Genomic DNA, 21862 nt, shown 5'->3' on the forward strand with positions numbered 1-21862 from the left:
AGCCAGGTGGGGTCAGGTGTGCCCGGGCCTAGGAGCGCCTCCCGGCGGGGCCTGCCTGGATTCCTCTGCCCCGGCCGCGCCGTCCCTCCCCGGCCCCAGCAGCCGGGCTCCTGCCACCACCTTCCAGGCCGTGCGAAGCACGCTCCCACCTCGGGGAAGCAGAGCGTTTCCTTGAAGGAAACTCCCAGTTTCCTCTTCGCCGGCGCTGTTTTCCAGGGCCGCACAGTATCTTATTATACGCCGGGCGCGAAGTTTCACGTATGTAGCCAGACTTGTTTGAGCGCTGGCCCACGTATAAATAGGTTCACACCCCCTTATTAAACACGGGCGCCTGACAGACAGAAACTTCCTCGGGCTGCCTTCCTGCGCATCCCACGCGCCTATCCTGGGAAGGTTATTTTGAAAATTCAGCAATGGCGCGGGTGTGTGTTGGTGCCTGTGTTCCTGCCGAGAACACAGATCGCAGTCGCGGCTCTGCCTCTAGTTTTCTGTTCCTTTTTATTTTACAAATATTAAGGTGTCCGTCGGCCTCGGGGGAGGGGAGAGCGCGCTGGGTTTGCCAGAGCAAGTCACCCAAGACCGAAATAGCAGAACAGTTTTACTTTAGAAATAAAGGAAGCCGAAAGGACCCCTCCTGTCTGAAGCCGAGTGGTGACATTTGGGGCGGCTTGCTGTAGCAAGTTCCTTCCCACCTGTCCCTGCCCATAGCGGTGACTTCCGCGGTTGCTTTCAAACCGAGTTATCGGTTTGATAACTGTCTACAACAGCTTTCATTTTGAAATAAGGAAAAAACTCCGGGGGACCTCCTAACCTTTGTGCTTACCATTAGCAGTGAAAACGATAATGAAATTTTGCAACACCGAGGCTTTATGAAAGCCAAGGGTTGGAACCAACCCACCTGAAAATTATTAATTTGTCCTCTTGATCCTCCTCATCTGGCCTGTTTTCAGCCTGGATAGCCCATCATCAAAACAAATGTGGCATTTAATTTAAAGGCATTAATACATAATTAATTGTGGTAGGAGTTTGTGCCAGGATGGAGAGGAAAATTTAATTGGTAGAGAGAATCTGGGTGTTGTCGGAGCTTTATTCTCTGTTTTTAGGCCCCCTCCCCTTTTGAGGAGGTCTAAAGAGGTCTGATTGCTACATAGAGATGCAGTTTAAAGGGCCTGTTCCACTAATCTTACTTTTATTATAAATTAAGGGCGACCTTCTTGGGGAAGAAGATCCATACATTTTAGTGGTTGGTTTGGTAAACAAACAGGTGTGGGGTTTTTTTGTTTGTTTTTTGCTTGTTTTTGTTTTTCTAGTTGGGTTTTTCTACAGAGCTGAGAGGGTTACTTGATAATGAATAACTTTGTAACCGGTGAATCTCATAGGATTTACCATCCCTAACCGCCCCCCCTTTTTTTGCTGGAGAGATGGAGTTTGGGTTCAGCGTCTAGATTTGCTTGTCTTCAGAATGACTTATTGAGGGATGGAGGATAAAGATTTTGTACATCGTTAATATTTAATTAGTTCGCTCCCAGAAATATCTAGTGAGCTGACAGTGAGGTCCCATTGGTGGAAAGGACCCAGAGAGCTGAGGTTGCTACTTACAGAAAATAGCACATCCAATTCTCGGACCCATCTTCCTTTCGGAATACACTGCTTCTGTCTTCATGTTGACTACCATGCCCTGTGTTGTGAGGAGAGCACTTTGGCTTGCTTTAGAACTTGTTCTTGGCATCATTCAGCCTCGCCTTTCTCCTTTGGCTCCTGGATCCAGAGCTGGGGGAGTGGGGGCGTGGGGGGTGGTGGTGAAAAATACTTCCACATTAGTTTTCTCGGCAGGCCACACCCCATTTTGCAAAGGTCCGTTCCCTACCCCAGTCAGGAGCGTTAAGGGAGAGCAGTCGCGCTTCCCTTTTGTAACTGGTCCTTGGGGTGGTTGTATGGTGTGAGTGTTTGTGTAATCCCAGAGGGAGCCTCTGGAAAGTGGGTCTATTCTTCCCCACGACTTTGGTCCTTTTCATGATAAAACCCCTTTTCAAAATGGAGATGACACAATAGTGTTAACTTTTCATTGTTGTAACATTCTGAGTACAGAATGCCGTAGAATACAGTATATTTGCATTTTGAACCCCAAACTAGCCATACCGTTAAAAAACAAGATGGTATGTCATGGGAGTTGCTTACAGGCAGGTGGACCTGAGTGCTGCTAGCCTGTGCCCTTGGGCAAGTTGCTTAACTCCTGAGTCTGTTTCCTCACCTGTAAAAACAGATTAATTCCACCCGCCCCCAATGGCTGCTCTGAGGTACAGAGAAACACTGTGTGACAGGCGGGCCCTCAAAGATGGCCCCATCCTAATTCCTGGAACCTGTGAATACTTTATCATACTTGGTAAGAAAATGCCAGTCAGCTGACCTTAAAATAGGCCGATTCTCCTGGGTTTGTCAGGTGGGCCCAGCGTTTTCCTAGGGCCTTTAACCGTGGTGAGGTCAGAGGAGTGGTCTGCAAGGAGGAACTGGCCGTTGCTGGCTTTGAGGTGGGAAAAGGGGCCCTTCAGCGAAGAAGGTGGACGTCCCGTAGACGGTGGAGAGGGCAAGGAATGGTGCTGTCCGTGGAGCCTCGAGAAGGAAATGATGCACTGCTGGCACCTCCGGAAGACCGGTCTTGGACTTCTGACCTCCAGAACCGTAAGATGATCGCAGTGTGTGTGGTTTGAAGGTGCTTGGTTTGGGGTGAGCTGTTACAGCGGTCCCCAGGCGGCTGATACACCCAGAGTACAAATCGCACGGTCCGGGGCTCGGTGCTCTGCACGTAGCCAGCCGTAGCTCTCCCTTCTTCCACACCCCCCACCAGCTTTACCATCTGAGAGCTCTTTCCAGAACTTCAGCTAGAGCAGAGACCCACCTTTGAGGCATCTCACGGATGAGGACTCAGCAGATAGGAGTCTTGGAAGTGCTGAATGTCAGACTTGCTTTTTCCTTATCTAGGAGTATTTGTGCTTCTCTGGCTCGGTTTCCTCTGCAAGATAGAGACATCGAGCCCGAAAGCTTTTTTTTTCAGGCCAGGACAGAGAGCCCCCCCCCCCCCCCCCCCGTGCTGCTCCGGGATCCAAGCCCAGTGGGTGGGCGCCCATTAGAGAGGCGAGACTACCCAGGTGTTAGGGGTTTTCCATTGAGGAGCACACCCCCCCCCCCCCCCCCCCCCCCGTGCAGGGGTGAGGAGGGCAGAGCAGGTTGAAAACAGTTCATAGGGCCCGTTTTCCCGGTTGGTGACACATCCCTTCAGCACCCTCCGGGGAATCGAAATCTTGTGAAGAGTAATGTTTTTTGACGTTCGGGACTTGTCGGCGCTGGCTCACGTTAGAGCGACACTGGCCCGTAGAAACGGAACACACGGCTCCTGTGTAATTCGAGATTTCCTTGTAGCCACAGGGCAAACATGCAGACACAGGTGGGGGTCAGCCTAACTGTATTTTGCTGACCCCAGCGTTCCCAAATTCTAACCCTTTCAGTATGTAGTCGCTGTAAAAATTAGGAATGGGATCTTCTACGTTCTTTTCCTCCCGAGTCTTCCATATGTGTCGTGTGTTTGACAGCGTGCGTCTGTCTGGGCTCACGCATCAGGTGTGAGGAGCCCCGTGGCCCGCCTGGTGGTAGAATCACCTGGGGGGTGTCTTTAACGTGTCGGAGTGAAGGTGCTGGAGATTAGGCGTGATTGTGCCCAGATAAACCCCAGGCAGTGGTTTTTTGTTTGTTCTGTTGTTTGAGTCCCCTAACCAAGGAATCTCCTTGAAGGCGCCCCACAGAACACAAACGTGTGTTTGGGACCTTGAGTTTGGGTTTGAGAACCATTCCCCCGGATGCAGTATTCCTTCTGACTCCCATATGTGACGTGCTGGCCCTTCTACCCTGACTTCCCGTCCCGCGGGTGCCTGTCACCCCGTCCACAGAGTCTCCTGTGACCGGACTTACCCACGCCCGCCTCTGTGTCTTCATTATTCCCTATAAACGCCATGGTGTCCTAACACTCCCCAAGTCACGACCCCTTTCTGGGCCTCCTGCAAATGTTTACCAAAAAGATTTCTCCTGGCCTCCAAGTTTGGGAAGAGACTAAAACCATGTGGTGGGCAGAGAGCACGCCCCACCCCGCAACCCCGTTGGGTCCCCCCATGGTCGTGTGGGAGGGCATGAGGTCCCCACATTCAGGCAGGGTACCTGGCACGTAGTACAGACCAGTTGGCTGAAGAACAGGGGTGAGCCAAGGCCCGAGTCACCTGGGGTGGGCCCTGGCCGGTGAGCTGTGCCCTTCCCACCGTGGTCTCCGCCGTTTCCCACCAGGGTTCCAGACGCCCTCCCCTTGGTGATGCCCAAGCAGGCGGCTGACTTCCTAACTCCCCCAGCCACCAGAAGCCCCCAGAATCTCCCTCTGCTCTCTGGGTGCCAGGTGACCGGTTCGCCCAGGTTGGGGTGGGGCCGGCGCTGCCAGTCCTGTCCTTCCCATCGGTGGCGTGCGCTTGCCCCCCGCCGGCCCGTTCCTGAGGACCGTTGGCTGCATGGCTGGTCTGGTGCTTTGGGCTGTGCCACAGGAAGGTAGAGACCACGCTGTCCTCTCCAGGAGTTTCCGTCTCCACGAAGGGGATGGGGGGGGTGAGGGGGCCGGGGTGCTGTGGCCGACGAAGTCAGAGCCAGACTCCCGGGGAGGGGCTGTGAGGTTTTGCGGGACTGCCTGGTGCAGAGGAAACACTGGGTGTTGTTAGCTGTTGCCTTGTGTACAGAAAAGCAGGTTGGACTGAAAGAACTCGAAATCCTGTCCCTGTTGGATTCTGTCCTGTGCGCCTAGTTTAGCCGTCTGTATAGGGGAGCAAAGGCGGTCTGGAAGAGAAGCAGAAAAGTGGGGGACAGCCTCTTCCTGGGAGGAGGAGCCCACAGGAGCTCATGCTCTCCAAGCACTCCCCCTTCACTGGGCCTGCAGGCCCCTGCTTCCAGGGACACCCTAGGGAGGTTGGGGGGAAGCCAGCAGGTCACTTCCTGGCCCCCAGCCCAGCGTCCCAGCCAGCCCCAGGCGGGTCCAATTGTGAATGAAACCCAACTGGGTGCTCATTTGCTCCTTCCCACAGCTCGCTGTGGAAACTCTGGAGTCTAGGCCTGCTGGCTGAGGCTCCGGGAAACCCAGTCTGCTAACCTGAGACAACTTGGCCCAAAGAGTAGAGATGCCTCTGCCAGCCGGGCCTCACTGTTGGCGGTGCCCTTCCCCTCCACTTGACTTCCAGGTGGACTCAGGTATCACCTCATTCGTGAAGCCATCATCCCCTCCCCCACCCCGTACACGGCAGCTGGTCCATTAGATGTGGCCCGCTGTGCGCTTGCGCATGGGGACGGGGTGGCATTGCTTCCCGCTCTGAGTCCCAAAGTCCTACTCCCTGAACCCCGAGATCCTCAGGCAGGATCTTGTTGGTCCTTCTGGTGCCCTAGCCCCTTGGAGCACATGGCTTGGGGGACACACTTTGTGGATGCCTTGGGGCTCACGGCTCTCCCTCCTTGGACACAGCCACCTGGTGAGGCCTGGGAGACCCCCCAGCACCCACTGCAGAGAAGACTGAGCTCTTGAACAGAAGTTTAGGCCCGGCAGGATTGGTTTGTTTCTCTTTTTGAAATAATCACAATCCTCAGGCAGCAGTAGGTCTGCCTGCCCAGGGGTGACTCAGCCCCCTGGCTTGTGGGACAGACAGGTCTGTCTGTGATATCACCAGGGCCCGACTGGCTCCCTCCCTGTCTGTCCAGAAGCAGCCTGTGGAGGCGGGACTCAGGAGTGCGTCATCTTTGTCTCTGTGTGTCACCTGCAGAGCCCCGAGGAGAAGTGGCTTTGGGTCCGGCTGCCACGCGTTAGCTACATCCTGGGGAAAAGTGGGGATCCTTCCCTGGCTCCCGCCTGTCCTGCCATTGGACGGGCTGTAGGCGTCGACTAGTCCCCCCAGTGTCATAAACAGGATGGTGGCGGAGCCCAGGCTGAGTGTGGACTGGGGCACACGCATGGGGACAGACGGCTGTGGAAGGAATCGGGGTAGGACCAGCCCTGCTCCTCTGACTTCCCGTCTGCGGAATCCTGGAGCTGCAGGGCACCTCCCTGCTTTGCATGTGACCGCATCCCGGCGCCTCCTCAGCTGCAGAAATCCTGTGTTTGCTTCCAGCAGGGGCTGGCGAAATGGCAGCCGCTTTTGAGCGAGGTCTCTCTGTCCTTCACACATCGCTTTGGAAACACTGCCCGTCGCTGTGCCTCGGCTCTTTGAAGGACATTTTTGTCCCCATTGGGTGCCTCTGTTAAGTGTCCTGATAACGGCACAAGGAAGCTTAAGTCTGATTCACTTCAGGATTTTCAGAATAAAAAAATGTTTTATAGTTGCTTTTACTAGGTAACTAGTGGTTAAATTATTAGCTGGGAAAAAAGACACTCACAGCCTTGAATTTAACCAGAACGTATGTGTGAAAGAGCTTTTGTTCATTCAAGTGTTCACTCTGACTCATCCAATAAAGATTTATTGACTGCCAGGCACGGTTTGGGGACTGGAGATGCAGCGGGGAGCAGAAGACTCATAGGGTCCCTTGTACTGTGCACATCTGTTTGGGGGTCAAAGGTAGAAGCCGAGAGTAAGTGGCAAACAGATGGTTTTGGATCCTAAACGTCCTGGAGGAGTGAACAGAGGATGCTGTCCGCCCTCCTGGGCGGGTGGGAAGACCCTCCAGGAGGGAACGTTTCAGTTCAGAGCTGGGTGATGGGAGAGGTGCCGGGAGGTGGGACCTGACTTGCCCCGTGAGGAAGGAAAGGGAGGAACATGTGGCTGGAACCCAGCGAGGTGTTTTGGACACGCGGCGTGCATGTGCGCGTTCTGGAGGACCCAGGGGTTTTTCATTCTTGCTTCCCACACGGGGAAGCCTCTGTCTGGAAGGGGGAAGTTTCTGCAGCGGAGGCTGCCCGTGATCCGGGACCAGGCGCCTGGTGTCCGCAGGCTGGCGTGGGTGCTGGAACCTCGCTGATGGGAGATGGGTGAGAAGACCTGTCCTTGTGCCCCAGTGCAGGGACTCCTAGCAGAGGGGTCTTTCGAATGTCTGGTCTCCCAGAGGACAGCCACTCACTTAGCTCCTGGCCAAAGGCTGTGGGTTTCCAGAACCATGTACCGGGTGTTGGTGAGCATTGGGCTGAGAACCAGTGGCTCCGTGAGATGCCCATACTTTCGCTCTCTCCTCTGTGACCGTCTCCTCCCCTCTGCCCTGCCTGACTATGGGGCTCTTCCCAAACTTCCCAGGGCCCCCTTTGCTCTCTGTGGAGGCCCACGGCCGCCGGGGCAGGCACTGTGTTGCAGTGAGCAGCAGCCAATGGCAACTTCCAGACTTGGTCGTCCGGCTTCGCTGACCAGGCCTGCGCGCCGAGGCCCTGCTTCTGCAGTCCGCATCGGGCACCCAGCCTGTGGCTCCAGCTGGGCCCGGCTGCCCCACGGGCCTCCTCTTGCCCACATCGGCACCTGCTGGGATGCCTCCGGGTGTGTGTCCCTGCCAGTTGCTCCTCCGGGGACTGGTGCCATTGGTGGGTCTGGCCAGCCTGGTCCTTGGACGGTCTCCTCATGCTTCACTTTTCCTGGCTGCAGGACAGAAGCTGCCCTGGGAGAGAGCCAGGGTAAGTGGAGATGAAGGTCAGAGTCCAGAGTTGGATGCCCTTGTTCGGGGGAATGGGCAGCCATGCTGAGGCCCATGAGCTTTGCCGCGCTGCCCTGATGCTGTTCTTTACCTGAGGTCGGAACGAATCCCTGATACACAGTGTGCTTCCTGACCTGGAGTCGGGCCAGGTCCTCCCGGAGCAGGGGTGGCTGTGGGGCTGGTGGGTTCCCGTGGCAGGGCAAAGGAGGAGGCCCAGCCTCCCTCCTCCTGGCCCCCGTGGTGGCAGAGAGGATGGCGTCCTGAGCAGGGCCGCTTCCCTGTCCTTGTGCTTGGGGGAGGGTCGAGTCAATATGCAAAGCACTTAGACGGGTGTCTGAGGGAGCAAGGCCTTGGTCAACGTATCATCATCATGACCTTGGGCGAGTGAGTACCTTCCCGAAGCCTCCCATTTCCTCATCTGCCTCCCCCTAGGGAGACTTCGGGGATTAAATGAGCTAATAGTGATGGAGTGTTTGACGTGCTGCTTGACCGTGGCTGAACTTGATAGAAATCCTTTTATGATCAGGTTATGGAGCCCCGTTTGCCGCAGTTGTGGCTCGAAGCTTCATTCCGATGCCTCCAATTCCGATGGTGCCTCCAGCCCCTGCTGGAGCCTTCCATCCCTTGGCTTCTGGCCAACCCCAGGGCCTTTCCCACCTCTGCCCTTCAGAGTCAGGCCGCTCCCCATCCGGGCACCGGGTGGAACAAAGTGCAGGCTCTTGGAGGCCGGGAGGTGGCTGCCCAGGGCCTGGGGTGTGGCCTTGTTGGCTTTTTCCAGTGCAGAAGGGGCGGCAGTGGCCTGAATGCCGTGAAACGGTTTACTGTCTCACGCTCGCCATGTAAGAGACCCGTCTCTGCAGACCCTCAGGCTCACACCGAAGTCCCCCTGGGCATTTCTGGGGTCTCACAGCTGCCCTGGCACTCCCCATTGTTGTTCTTGTCCTGTTTTCCTGCAGCGGGGGGAGCTGTCCCCCCCGCGCCCCCCACGCCCCCCATCCTGACCATGGGAAGGTCCAGTGGGACTGCCTCCCCTCTTCCCCAGGAGCCCCAGACTGGCCGCCCCTGTCCTTCCTCCCACCCAGGACCCTTCTCTCCAGCTCTGGGTTTTCTGCCCAGACACCGAGGCCCGTCATCAGCCCATTCCACTCAGAGCTGCCTCTCTCCCTGGCCACTGAGCCCGCCAGCGGGGAGGGATTAATGGGCTGTTGTCAGAGCTCCTGGGGTAGTTCTGGCCTGGGGGGCTGTCCCAGGGCAGAAAGAAGCCTTTTTTCAGTCCAGCAGGCTGGAAAGCACCCTGATGGCGGTACTGGGCTCCCCTCTGACTCCCCCTTATCCTTCACTAACACCCCTGCCCCCGCCAGCCACCTGTCGGCCTGTTGTAAGGACACCATGCAGTGTGGACCCAGTCCGTGTTGCTGATCATCAGAGCTGCCTCGAGACTGTCCACTCTCAGTGCCGAGCTGTGTCCCAGCCGCCCAGCATAGGTTCATCCCAGCACCAAGGAGAAGGACGTGGACTCTCTCCCCACGCCTGCAGCCCACTCAGGACAAGCTAGGGCGTCCCCGGGGCCTGACATCCCCTCCTGGGACGAGGCTTGGCTGCCGAGCCTGGTAGGAAGAGCAGGGCCCTGTGGAGTGTGCACAGACGCCCTGTGTGTGAACACTGTGCCTCCTTGTGAGGCTTCCCGACCCACACATCTGCAGCCCTGCACACAAGGGGGCCGTGTTCCCGCCCCAGGGGGGACCCTGTTCCTGCAGCCAGCACGGGGAGGGAGGAGCTGATGCTCAGACCCTGCCATGGATCCAAGTCCCCACATCTCACTGGGGCCCCGGAGCCCGCCCTCCACGTGCCAGGCACCATTTAGGGGCTTCGGGGCACAGCAGCGACCGGAGTCGCCAGGGCCCTTCCCCCACGTCGTTGACCTTCGGGGTAGGGTGGACGACAGAACAGGGACTGCCAAGTTGCCAAGTCCACGGAGAAGCTTTAATCAGGGGAGACTGCTCTAGGGAGGTAGCAGGGAGGGGGCGGAGGAGTAGAGACCCGGGAGGGGGGCAGGGAGGGAGCCGGTGCTTCTCTGCGTTCGGACCGGCGATGAAGTGGAGGCTGTGTTTAGTGACCTGCAGGGAAGGCTGGAGGCGGGTGGCCTCACCCAGGCACCCCACCTTCAGCTCGGCCACACGCTCTTGGCTCCTGCCGCCAGGGCTGCTTATGGCCTCCTTCCTGCTCAGAGGACAAGGCGCCTTCCCCACCACTCCCCTCCCTTGCGGGGCCCAGGCCAGCCCATTCCTTTAGGGTGTGTCTGTTGCGTCTGCTCTCCAGCGACGCCCCCCCCCAGGAGGAAGGGGGGCCTCCAGGAGGCAGAGCAGTAAATACCAAACCCCCTTGCTGGGGTCCACTGCAGGACTCAGGCAGAAGACATCGCATGGGCCTCCCCATCCTGTTCTGCACGGGTAGCTTGGGCTCTTCTCTCGCCCGGAATCTTCCGGATCAGGCTGGACCAGGTGGCAGTCATCAGAAGAGCCAGCTCAGGTGTCAGGGCAGCTGGGGGATGGAGTTACATCCCCCCAGAGACAGTCCGCTCCTGGCGTGGGAGCCGGCAGCTGCTTGCTGCTGGAGGAGGCCTGGCCCCCTCTGCCTGCCCCTCCCAGCGCTGTGCCTGCAGGGGAGGGAGTTGCCTGGGGCGCTGCCGGCAGACTCGCTAACGACAGCAGTCTGCCAGACCTGGCTTAGCCCTTAGGAGCTGCTAGGACAGGACACCTAACCTCGCTGTACCTCGGTTTTCTCATCAGGAGAGTGGGCTTGGGTCACTTCCTAGGGCTGCTGCTGGAGGCGTGTTGCCTGTGCCTGGCACGGGGTAATCACCCAGGAAATGACAGTTGGGGATCGTCACTGTCATCACTGCTGTTGGGGATGAGCTCTGCCGGCGCGGGGCGTGGTTATTACAGGGGGCGGGGACAAGTGAGGTCTGGGCTCCGCCCCTCTCCCGAGTCGGCTCAGGGAGGCTGCGGTGGCGGAGGGTTGGCAAACATTGCCAAGGGAGCCTCCCGGGTCTGGCTTGCTGAGCCTTTGGGAATAAAGAAGGCAGAGCCTGTCTGGGGTTCTCTGTGGACCGTGGGGTGGGATGGCAGGATTGGCCCCCAGGGGGCCCGCTGTGGGGTCTGCTGCAGCCCCGGTACTCCTGTATCCCTGCGATGGGGCTACTGTGGGCTGGAGTGGGGGCGGGGGGGGGGTAGGGGGCGCGGTGCGGAGCCGCACGTCTGCTCAGAGAGGACTGCTTTCGCTCCTGTAGGGCTGCTTTCTTACTGACGCAGGAAGTCTCCCAGCCTTGCCAAGTGGCCCCAAAGTCCGCTCATAGTAGACCTGTTCGAGAGTGACATTGCCTCCTCGCCAGGCTGGGCAGTTAGACTGTGTAGGTGCTGGGGGCGGATTGCATGTCGGCTTCCAGGCTAAGAAGAGAGCATCAGGGCTGCTCCTTGGGGCTCCCTCTGCCCTGCCCCCTCCCCACTCCTGCCCCAGTCGGGCCACCATACACATATGTGCTGTTGACCAGGCCCTGACCTGTAGGCTGGGGTCCTGGGCTGCAGGGTGGGCGCACACGGCACCCCGACCCTTGCTCAGCCTGTCGCAGGTCCTAGCATGGCCGGGGGGGGGGGGGGGGACAGGCTGGGGCGGGCCCCAGTGATAGGACCGGTGGGGGAGATGGGAGAGCTGGCCGGGCTGGAGTCGCGTCTGCCTTTGCCAGGAACCTTCTCTACCTTCCACCAGTGGCCTGGGCAGCCCCTCCACCCGCACAGGCCCGTGTCCCTGCCCCATGCCGGGCAGTGCCCAGAGGCTTCTCCGCGTGCCACAGGTGGAGAAGTAAAATAAAAATAAAAAAGTAAAAACACAGCCTCGGGTCAGCCCAGGGCCGGCTCTGGTTCCTGGGTGAGTCGGGCCGGAGAGGGCAGTGGGCACCGGGGACCTTTGGTGAGGGAGCAGCCCCGTCCAAGAAGCCATTTAGCTGAGGGGGAGGGGACGGGGCCGCGGCAGGTGGAGGTGGGTGAGGACCTCTGCTGGGAATGAGTTGGCTGCTTGCTCAGGGCCCAAGCGGGGCCTGTAAGTATGGTAGGTGGATCCCCCCGCTTCCCCCAGTCCGGCCTCTGTCGTCGGCGGCGCGTGCTGAGTCCTCACCCAGGAGGGAGGTGGCCTGTGTGGCAGACGGGCCGCAGGACTTGGGTTTGGCGTGGTTCTCCATGGGGTGGTTATGTGGCCTTGACCCCCGGTAATGTGGGGGGTGGGAGTCTGACACCTGTTTTCATGGAGTGTCCTAAGGGCTGGGAGGGACCAGGTGGAGGCTGCCATGTTGGGGTGACTGGGTGCTGCCCTGGGGCCCCGAGGGGTGGGGGACCTCACCTTCTGGGATGAGCTAAACACACGCAGGTGCCCTTCCAGAATTAGCCTCTTGCGGCTACCGGCTGGCTTCTGTCCTGGCTTCCCAGCCCCCGGGAGGCTCCTAATGGCTTTTTGGCACCACCTCTTGGCTCCCTTTGAGCCGCACATAACAAGTGAAAGAAAAGTCTTCCGGGGAGCCTGGGTGGCTCAGTCGGTTAAATGTCCACCTTCAGCTCAGGTCATGATCCCGGGGTCCTGGGATCGAGTCTGTGCTCCCTGCTCAGCGGGGGGCCTGCTTCTCCCTCTGCCTCTGCCCCTCCTCCTGCTCATACTCATTCTTTCTCAGTAAATACATAAATTCTCAAAAATAAGTCTTCTGAGCTCTGGTTACCTTAGGTTGAGAGAATGGCCATTTCCTCTGCCTTCCACTGGCCGAAGAATCTGTCCTGTGTGCCTTCTGGGGAAGTCGTCCTGGTGGGTCTCTGACCTCTGCCTCCTCTGTCCCCTCCCAGGCCATCAGCATCAGCAAAGCCATCAACACCCAGGAGGCCCCCGTGAAGGAGAAGCATGCCCGGCGTATCCTTCCCCGCCTCCAGCGGCCGTTGTCCCTCTGGCCGGGGCTGGGGGTGGACAGTGTGAGGCGGACGTGGGTCCACCCTGCATGGTCTCTGGACTTGGTGGGAAGTGAGTTGGGGGCAGGGGGCACTGCAGGTGGCCGGCCCCCAGAGCTCTGTCAGGTGTGCCCTCATGGAGACAGAGGCCTGGACCACACTTGCTCTGCTTCCTGCACATTCTGAATCCCATCTGGGAAACACCATTTATCGTGGGCTGTTGGGCCTGGTTAAATTCCTGAGGCTTGACCTTGCTCATTTTCTAGACCTTGGCAGAAAACCATAGCTTTCAGTGAACTCTGGCAGACACGCAAAGAGACAGATGTGGGGAGAAGTTGCTGAGGGGCTGTGGGTGAGGGGCTAGCCTGCCCCCTGCATCACCGAGCTGTGCTCGCTGGGCCCCCTCCAGCCTTCCGCACACTTGAGTCTACCTCCTGCACTTGACCTTAACCCTGGCAGGCATCATTCTGGGCACTCACCATGAGAAGGGGGCCTTCACCTTCTGGTCCTACGCCATTGGTCTGCCGCTCCCCAGTAGCGCCATCCTCAGCTGGAAGTTCTGCCACGTCCTCCACAAGGTGCTCCGAGACGGACACCCGAATGTGAGTAGCCACTGCCCGCTGGTCCCGGGGCGGTGGGGGGCGGGTCTCAGGTCTCCTGGGCCCTCCACCTGCTGCTGCCTGAACAGGCCAGCACTCCAGGGAGGCAGAGCAGTGTCCCTTTGAAGGCCTGTCCTTCCTCGCTCTTGGAGGACCAGCTAGCATGGGAGGGGGGGGTGCCTCTGTGGGGACCCCGCCCGTGCTGGACTGGCCGCCTCCTTCCTCGTGCCACAGGTGCTGCAGGACTGCCAGCGCCACCGGAGCAACATTCGGGAGATCGGCGACCTGTGGGTAGGTGGGGGAGCGTGCGACGGCCTGAGCACCTTCCCGGGGGCACCGTCCAGAGAGTCCGGCCTCCGTCCTGCTTGGGGTTCCGCTCCCCGCACGTGGGGCCGAGCAAATGGATGCTCCCCACAGATGGGCGTCCTTCCCTCCTGTCCCTTGAGCGGCAGTTATGGTGCCACCTGGGGTGACCGTGTGGGAGGGAAGTGTCGTAGGGGGAGCTGTGCCTACCTGCCGGGCCCTCCTGCCGCACGCACTCACCAGCCCTGCGGCCCCCCCGGAGCTGGGAAATGTGGCGACGCCGGAGTCTGGGTGTCTGACTGGCGGTTACGGCCAGTGCGGGGGGTGCAGACTCCTTGTCCCCTGCCAAGACTGGCTGTGTTAGAGTCTCAGGATTGGGAACTGGGTTCAGCAAAACCACCAGGAGAGTCCTACCCACCGTAACTGAGAGCCCAGGAGCTCGCCCCCTAAGATCCACTCCCAGACCCTGAGGGAATCGGGGGGGTTAGACGTCGGGCCTCTGGCCTTCTTTGTCCTCTGGGAGGACTGCTGGGACCTTGTGGGCTGGGCCGGGGGTGGGGCCGGAGGAAGGCGAGCGGGACAGGGTGTGAATGGCCGTGTTCCATGATGTCCCTTGAGGTAAAGAAAACAGTGTCTGTGGTGCTGTTTGCAGACACGGGCCCGGCCGGTGTGAACACAGGGGACACGGTGTGGGAGGGGACGGGGCGGCAGCCAGCAGGATATGTACACGGCCCCGCAGAGTGGGCCTCCCTGACCGCCACCAGCATTTTAATGAAGTGTCCCAGCTCAGAGCTGGCCTGCTGCCCTGGACAGACAGCCCTCTTCTCAACGAGAGTTTCTTTGGCAAGAAGGACTAGGAGTAAGATTTCTAAAAAAATTAAAGAGCTGGAGACAAAGAGGAGGGTCGGTGGAGGTCCCTCGGCGGGGCGGGCCATACCCGCGCAGGCATGTCCGTCTGCGCGGCGGGCGGAGGAAGCCCACCAAGCCGGCTCCCTTTCCCCGCCCCAAAGCGTGTCCAGGTCCTGTCGGATTTGGGGGGCAGGTTCTGGGGGCAACAGGGCCTCACCCTGGCTTCCTCCCTCCGCAGGGACATTTGCACGACCGCTACGGGCAGCTGGTGAATGTTTACACCAAACTCCTGCTGACCAAAATTTCCTTCCACCTGAAGGTAGTTTCCTTGGGGGTTGTGGGGCTGGAGGGGGGGACCCTGGGGCTTTGATCTCTGAGATGTCCCTGCAAGCAGGATCCCCTATATCCCGATCTTGACCTGAGGAGAAACTTGGGGTGCCCAGGGTGCCGTGAGAGTCCGCACACCTTGGGGCATTTCCCGCCCATGCTGGTTGTGGTGTCAGCCTTGCCCTGGGCTCTGGACAGTCTCCTGCCCTGGCTGGACGGCCCCTGCTTCCCTTCCTGGTCTCCCCAGTCACCCACGGCCCCCCTCAGCCAGTTCCCAGGGCAGATGGGGACCTCTCCGGCCTCCTGTCCTGGGAGGCCAGAACCAGCTCTGAGCTGGGCTCAGCCTGGGCCTCACCTGAGTGGGGGGTGTCCTCTTTGTAGCACCCCCAGTTTCCCGCAGGCCTGGAGGTGACAGACGAGGTGCTGGAGAAGACAGCTGGGACTGACGTCAACAACATGTGAGTCCCACGGCTGGGTGCTCCGCACTGGGCAGCTGGGGCAGGGGTCCCGAGCCTTGGAGCTCTGAGGCTGAACCAGAGGCCTGGGGTTTCCTTGGAATCGGGCGTCCTGGGCTGAGGGATGGCTGTCCTCTGTAGAGGTGCGTGGGTGAACTGTGCTCCCTCCTCCCGCCTGGGGGGTGGTTCATGGGGCGAGTCCCCAGCCCCTCCGTTCAGGCCCTCACTTTCCCGTTTGTAGCTTCCAGCTCACCGTGGAGATGTTCGACTACATGGATTGCGAGCTGCGGCTTTCTGAGTCAGGTATGCCGGGCGGGGGGCACGCCCAGCCCGCCCAGGTCCAGTGTGCTCGCTCAGGGCCCACAGCCGGATGAGAACTGAGCCCCGCCAACTAGCTGTGCCCCTGGCTGTCCGCGCCCCTGCCAGGAGTGCGTAACGGGGCCCCCAGGAGCCCCCAGGACCCCCCAGGACACGGGGAGAGGCAGTCAGTGCCCCTGCAGGGTGCGAGGCCCCGGGGGTGTGTCTGGGTCACGTCACAGTTCCTGAGCCGGGCTCCCCGCTTCCCCTGGCCTCGGGCATCTGCAGAACCCACCCAGGAGAGAGCTGCTTTGGGTCATTTTGCTTGTTTCCTGCTATAAAAGGGCTGTGAGTCATGTCAGACTTCCTAGCCCAGGGACCCGGCCGCCGCCGGACAGGAAACCTTCAAGGGCTCCCCCTCTCAGGGCTGCAGACGCAATTGTTCTGGGCGGCAGCGTCAGGATGGTCTGTTGAGTGACTCAGGGCTCTTTGTAGGAGAAGGAGGAGCAAATGCCTTTTTAAGGGAAAATCGGGACTTAGAGATGGGTCTGGGTTCAGAGCTGCACCCAGGGGAGCCCAAGTCCTGCCAGGGAGCCCGGCTGCCAGCCGTGAGCGGCAGAGATGGGCCGTGCCTCTCACAGCTGTCCCCACGAGGGAAGGTAGAGAAAACCCCCAGGCAGGTGCCCCATCCCTGGGGACACTGACGTCTTGAGGAAGCACCAAGGAAAGGGGGACCCCTAGTAGTCCACCGGCCGCGTGTCCCGCAGGAAAGGGTGCCAGGGCGTTCCCCACCATGCCGTTTTAACGGAACCATCCTGAATGCTCCTCAGTGGAGAAATGGATGGCTTTGTCCTTATACGAACCCGAAATAGTATTTCGTGTGTGTCTGGGTGTTTACGGGCACACGTATGTGACGTGGCACATGGTCTAGGAAGGACGACTGTCCGTCGCCGGCTCTCCGTCCCCTCCCTTCCCTCCCGGGCGTTCTTGGGTCACTGTGGAGGTTTGCAAATGGGCCCACTCTAGGCCAGGTGGGCAGAGGACCCCAGAGCTTGGGGCCCAGCATTCTGGAACAGAGTCCTTGCGTCCGTGTCGTGTGTGGGCCTCCCTGGCGTGTGGTCTCTCCATTGTTGTTTCTCTCCGGGCTCTGGCGAAGAGGCCGAGTGCGGTGGGGGCAGCTTCGGTTTGTCCCTTTCCTCCCACTTGGCTGATGCGATGAAAGGCTTGATTGTCCGGGACAGGGGAGACCGACCCCGGGTGCAAGTGAGGTTTCGGGGTCACTTGGGGTTTGTGGAACTGACCTCTCTCTCGACAACTGTTAAGAGGAGGCACTTGGCCGTACAGCCTTCAGCCGCCTCCTTTCCCTGACCTTGAGGCCCATGGGCACATGATCACCTGAGTCCCCCTGTCACCCGAGCCCCTTGGCTTGGATATGCTATGTCAACGCTGTCGAGGACACGCCAGCCACGCTGTGTTGTTAGCTGCTGTTGCCCTAGGCAGTGGGGGCTCTGGGGCTCCCTCTGGGGCGGCCACAGCACCAGGGGCTCCCCTACTAGCAGTGGAGAGCATTTTGGTGTCCAGGGACCCCGGGCAGAGTCGTCCTGCCCAGCCGGGACTGGCGCGGCAGGGACCCGGGCTGCCGCCCCCCGGTGGTTCTGACGATGCCCGGGGAGGATGGCGTGCGGCCCGCACGCTGCCGCCGTCCCCACCGTGGCCGTCCCCGAGTCTGCACGGCTCCGCACGCGCACGCTCCTCCCTGCACCTCTGTTGGCAGTGTTCCGGCAGCTCAACACGGCCATTGCTGTGTCCCAGATGTCCTCGGGCCAGTGCCGCCTGGCGCCCCTCATCCAGGTCATCCAGGACTGCAGCCACCTCTACCACTACACCGTGAAGCTCATGTTCAAGCTGCACGCCTGTGAGTCCCCTCCGCCCCCCCCCGCAGCCGACCGGGAGCCTCCCCCGCCCCCCAGGTTCAGCCAGAGGCACACAGGGCTCGCTTGGGCGGCTTAGGCAGGGGACGTATATTGCAGCAGAGACGAAAATCAAGACACGTTAGACATATTTACTAATTAAGTGTAGCAATAATACATTCATCATCCGTGAACAGAACAGCACAGCTGTGACAGAAAATCGCTGTTTTCCAGCACAAGGATTGAGCGCAGAGAGGGGCGCGTGTCTCCGCAGGGGCGGCCACGAGTGGTGCCGCACATCCTCTGCGGGCTGGTGTGGCAGGTCCAAGGGGGCCTGTGTCTCCCGCTTCATGTTCATAGGGGCTTGGCCCTGGTGGGCCCTCCGAGGCGGTCTCGGTCCCCACATCCCACTCGGAACCCCCGGCCCTGGGGGTGTGAGCTCTCGGCGTGCTCTCCGCCCAGGCTCGAGTCCCCAAGCGATCCCCGTGGCGCGCCCGCCGGCCAGCCCGGTCAGGATGCCGACGGTCACGCGCCCCTTCCCTCTGTCAGAGTTCACGCTCCTCTCTGCTGGGTTCTAGAAAGTGGCGGAACAGGGTGGGCACAGGAGCAGGGGGCCGAGGGGAGGTCCCATCAAACATCACTGCCCTCAGGTCTCCCGGCTGACACCCTGCAAGGCCACAGGGACCGGTTCCACGAGCAGTTTCACAGGTACAGCCCGGGCAGGGGGAGGCTCTGGGGCCTGAGGAGCCGGGGCTGCCTGGCCGGACCTGGCTCCACCGTGACCTCCCCTCCCCTGCCCTCGCAGCCTCAGAAACTTCTTCCGCAGAGCCTCAGACATGCTCTACTTCAAGCGGCTCATCCAGATCCCACGGCTGCCCGAGGTACCCACAGCTCCCCCAGGCTGCAGCCTTGTTCCCTCCCTGGGTGCTCAGAGGACCCCGGGTACTTGGTGGGGCCCTGTGGGCTCCGGGGACAACCGAGGGGGCTTCCTGCAGGGGGGGCCGCGAGCAGCTCCCGCACATCGCCACCCCCCCTACCACCAGGGACCGCCCAACTTCCTGCGGGCTTCGGCCCTGGCTGAGCACATCAAGCCGGTGGTGGTGATCCCTGAGGAGGCCCCCGAGGACGAGGAGCCGGAGAATCTCATCGAGATCAGCACAGGGCCCTCGGCTGGGGAGCCTGCGGTGAGGCCCCCTCTAACTCTAACGCCCTCTGCCCCTGCCCTCCCCTGGCCTGGCGGGCCTCGGGGGCTGGCAGTGCGTCACCGTGTTTGTGTGGCAGGTGGTGGCTGACCTCTTCGACCAGACATTTGGACCCCCCAATGGCTCCTTGAAGGACGATCGGTGAGGGCCCGGGCGCCGCCCATGGTGGGGGCCCGGCGGGGTCAGGGCTGAGCTTGAAGGCCATCTGTCCCCAGGGATGTGCAGATCGAGAGCCTGAAGAGGGAGGTGGAGATGCTCCGAGGGGAGCTGGAGAAGATCAAACTGGAGGTGAGGGCGTGGCTGGCGGTGTGCTCCCCTGTCCCTGTCCCTGCCCCCCGCCGGCAGCGTCCCCACGAGGCCGGCCCTCTGCTGTGCAGGCCCAGCGCTACGTCTCGCAGCTGAAGGGCCAGGTGAACGCGCTGGAGGCCGAGCTGGAGGAGCAGCGGAAGCAGAAGCAGAAGGCGCTGGTGGACAACGAGCAGCTCCGCCACGAGCTGGCCCAGCTGCGGGCCGCCCAGCGGGAAGGCGAGCGCAACCAGGGCCTGCGCGAGGAGGCCGAGAGTGCGTGAGCGGCGCGGGGCTGGGGGGCGGCCGTCGGGTGGGGGGGTGCGTTCCGAGGACCACAGCCTCTCGTGTCCCCTGCAGAGAAGGCCAGCGCCATCGAGGCGCGCTACCACAAGCTCAAGGAGAAGCACAGCGAGCTCATCGGCACGCACGCGGAGCTGCTCAGGAAGGTCGGTGGGGGCGTGGGCGGGGCGGGTCACGGTCAGGACTGCCTGCGGCCCCCAGCGGTGCCCGAGCAGGCGTCTGTCCCCTGCCCCTGCAGAACGCGGACACGGCCAAGCAGCTGACGGTGACGCAGCAGAGCCAGGAGGAGGTGGCGCGGGTGAAGGAGCAGCTGGCTTTCCAGATGGAGCAAGTGAAACGCGAGTCAGAGATGAAGGTGTGCGCGAGTGTGCGCAGGTGCCCCCCGCCCCCGCCGCCCCCACGCGCCCCCCTGCCCCCCCCCCCCCCCGTGACCTGCTGTCCTGTCCCAGCTGGAGGAGCAGAGTGACCTGCTGGAGAAGCTGAAGGAGGAGCTGGAGGCCAAGGCCGGAGAGCTGGTGCGCGCGCAGGAGGCGCTGACCCGCACGGAGCAGGTACGGCGGCTGGCGGGGTGGCCTGGCGGGAGCCGGCAGGACGGGGTTAGGGTCCTCCTTCCCGTGAACGGGGCCCTTGGCAGTCGTGGGGTGCAGCTCCGACCCAGCCCCGGGGGCACGCAGGAGTTCTCCGCGGGGGAGAGCCGTCTGTGGGGATGCGGGGCAGGGGCGCCCCAGAGCCGCGCCCACGTGCCGGTGCTCACAGAGCGGGTCGGAGCTGAGCTCGAGGCTGGACGCGCTGAGCGCGGAGAAGGCGGCGCTGAGCAGCGCGGTGCGGCAGCGGGACGCGGACCTGCAGGCGGCCCAGGGCCTGGCGCGCGAGAAGGAGGCGGCGCTGAGCCGGGAGCAGCAGCGCAGCGCGCAGGAGACGGCTCAGCTGCGGGGACAGCTGGCGGACAAGGTAACGGTGCCCCCGAACTGCGGGGCTGTGGCCCCTCCGCTGGCTCCTCCGCTGGCTCCTCCGCTGGCTCCTGTCCCGCCCCTCCAGCAGGGCAGGGCGCGGGTCCGCGGTCCGTCCGTGCAGAAGGCTCTGACTGCTCCACAAGGAAACTCGTGCCCGGAAGCAGTTAGTCTGCACCCGCCTGCGCCAGCCCTACCCGGGTGCGCGCTGCCCTGCTCTGTCTCCAGAACGATCCATCCCAGACCTTGCGCACAGATGGGCCCCCCCAGTGGGACGGGTCCCTTGCGCTGAGCGCTGTTTGCCAGGTTCTCCCGAGAGTCGTGGTGCAGTAACATCCACCCCGGGGACAGACCGCATCCTGTCTGTCCATCCATTGAGTATCTGGCTTGTTTCTGCTCTTTGGCTGTTGGTGATGCCACCAGGCACGAAAGCGGCTGTACTGTTCCCGGTTTTCCATTTCCCTGTGTCCCTCGCAGCACGCGGTGCTCTGGTCTTTGCTTTGGTGGCCCTCGTGCTGTCCCTAAGGCTCAGTAACAGTGAATATCTTTGGTGTGTTCGTTGCCTTTTGTGTATCTTGGGAGAACGGTTTGTTCAGACCCTTTGCTTCTTTTTTAATTGGGGTGTCTGTCCATCTACTGCTGAGCTGTCCACCCAGCTCCTGCAGGAGCCGCCCCAGCGCAGGGCCGAGCGTTGGCTCTCCGCAGGCCTCCCTCCCCAGGGCCGTCCGCCCGTACCCTGCCTGCCACACACCGCCCACCCCGGAGCAGGGGCTCTGAGCGGCCTCCCTCTCTGGCTCCAGGAAAGTCAGGAGCAGGAGCTGCAGCGGAGGCTCCTGGACGAGCAGTTTGCGGTGCTGCGGGGCACTGCCGCGGAGGCCGAACGGATCCTGCAGGACGCTGTGGCCAAGCTGGACGACCCTCTGCACCTGCGCTGCACCAGCTCACCAGGTGGGGCTGCGGGGCCGCCCTTGGGGTCGCCTTCCTTGCCTGGAAGGGTGCTCGGCGACCCTGAGAGGCGAGAGGCAGAGCAGCAGGGCAGTGGGGGCCCCAGGCAGGCTCCGCCCCTCACCGCTTCTCCTCTGCTTGCAGACTACCTGGTGAGCAGGGCCCAGGCCGCCCTGGATGCCGTGAGCGCCCTAGAGAAGGGCCATGCCCAGTACCTGGTCTCCAGGTCAGGTAAGCATGGTGGTAGAGGACAGAGGTGGGCAGAGGCTGCTGGCCCGGGGTGCCCAGTCTGCTGGCCGCAGCCGCCCCCTGCCACTGGGGAGTTTCCCAGAGCTGTGCCCCCACCATGCCCGCCGGGAGCCTGTCCTGCCCGCTCTGCTGGCCTGCGGTCACTCAGCTGTGGCTGCTGTCTAGCTGCTTGACCTTGGTCCCTCTGAGCCTGCCTCGTCACATGCATAAACAGGGGGCCCTGGCGTCTGCTGGGCTTTGGGGCAGAAGACCCGAGCAGCCCACCATAGGGTCCAGTCCAGGCTTCGCTCCATGGCGGTTTTGTGGCATTAGCGTTTTGTCTCTCCTTCCCCCAGACGCCTCTGCGCTGGTGGCAGCCCTGACCCAGTTCTCCTACCTGGCTGCGGACACCATTGTCAATGGCAGTGCCACCTCCCACCTGGCCCCTACTGACCCTGCAGACCGTAAGTGGGCCCCCCGGGACATGGGGGCCTTCCCGGGGGTCCTGGCATCAGACCCAGCGCAGGGGCTGCTTCCAGGGCTCCCC

General features: G+C 61.4%; 1 protein-coding gene across 3 annotated transcripts in view; it reads left to right on the forward strand.

Annotated features, from left to right (window-relative positions):
- Window positions 1-21862, forward strand: part of HIP1R (huntingtin interacting protein 1 related) — a 29091-nt gene that overhangs the window by 693 nt on the left and 6536 nt on the right. For 2 of the 3 annotated variants that reach the window (XM_032310654.1, XM_032310655.1), the window contains exons 2-21: window positions 12564-12627; window positions 13122-13264; window positions 13496-13552; window positions 14652-14732; window positions 15122-15198; window positions 15437-15498; window positions 17267-17407; window positions 18053-18110; window positions 18208-18283; window positions 18446-18586; window positions 18684-18745; window positions 18820-18892; window positions 18982-19165; window positions 19250-19338; window positions 19431-19547; window positions 19642-19743; window positions 19949-20143; window positions 20943-21090; window positions 21232-21318; window positions 21672-21779. In XM_032310654.1, coding sequence (XP_032166545.1) covers window positions 12564-12627; window positions 13122-13264; window positions 13496-13552; window positions 14652-14732; window positions 15122-15198; window positions 15437-15498; window positions 17267-17407; window positions 18053-18110; window positions 18208-18283; window positions 18446-18586; window positions 18684-18745; window positions 18820-18892; window positions 18982-19165; window positions 19250-19338; window positions 19431-19547; window positions 19642-19743; window positions 19949-20143; window positions 20943-21090; window positions 21232-21318; window positions 21672-21779 — 2065 coding nt within the window. Of the gene's footprint in view, window positions 1-12563; window positions 12628-13121; window positions 13265-13495; window positions 13553-14651; window positions 14733-15121; window positions 15199-15436; window positions 15499-17266; window positions 17408-18052; window positions 18111-18207; window positions 18284-18445; window positions 18587-18683; window positions 18746-18819; window positions 18893-18981; window positions 19166-19249; window positions 19339-19430; window positions 19548-19641; window positions 19744-19948; window positions 20144-20942; window positions 21319-21671; window positions 21780-21862 lie in introns of all 3 variants that reach the window. The other variant, XM_032310653.1, reaches the window with a different exon arrangement.

This window comes from Mustela erminea, chromosome 13 (assembly GCF_009829155.1).
Source record: "Mustela erminea isolate mMusErm1 chromosome 13, mMusErm1.Pri, whole genome shotgun sequence".
In the NCBI taxonomy this organism is placed as follows: domain Eukaryota; kingdom Metazoa; phylum Chordata; class Mammalia; order Carnivora; family Mustelidae; genus Mustela; species Mustela erminea.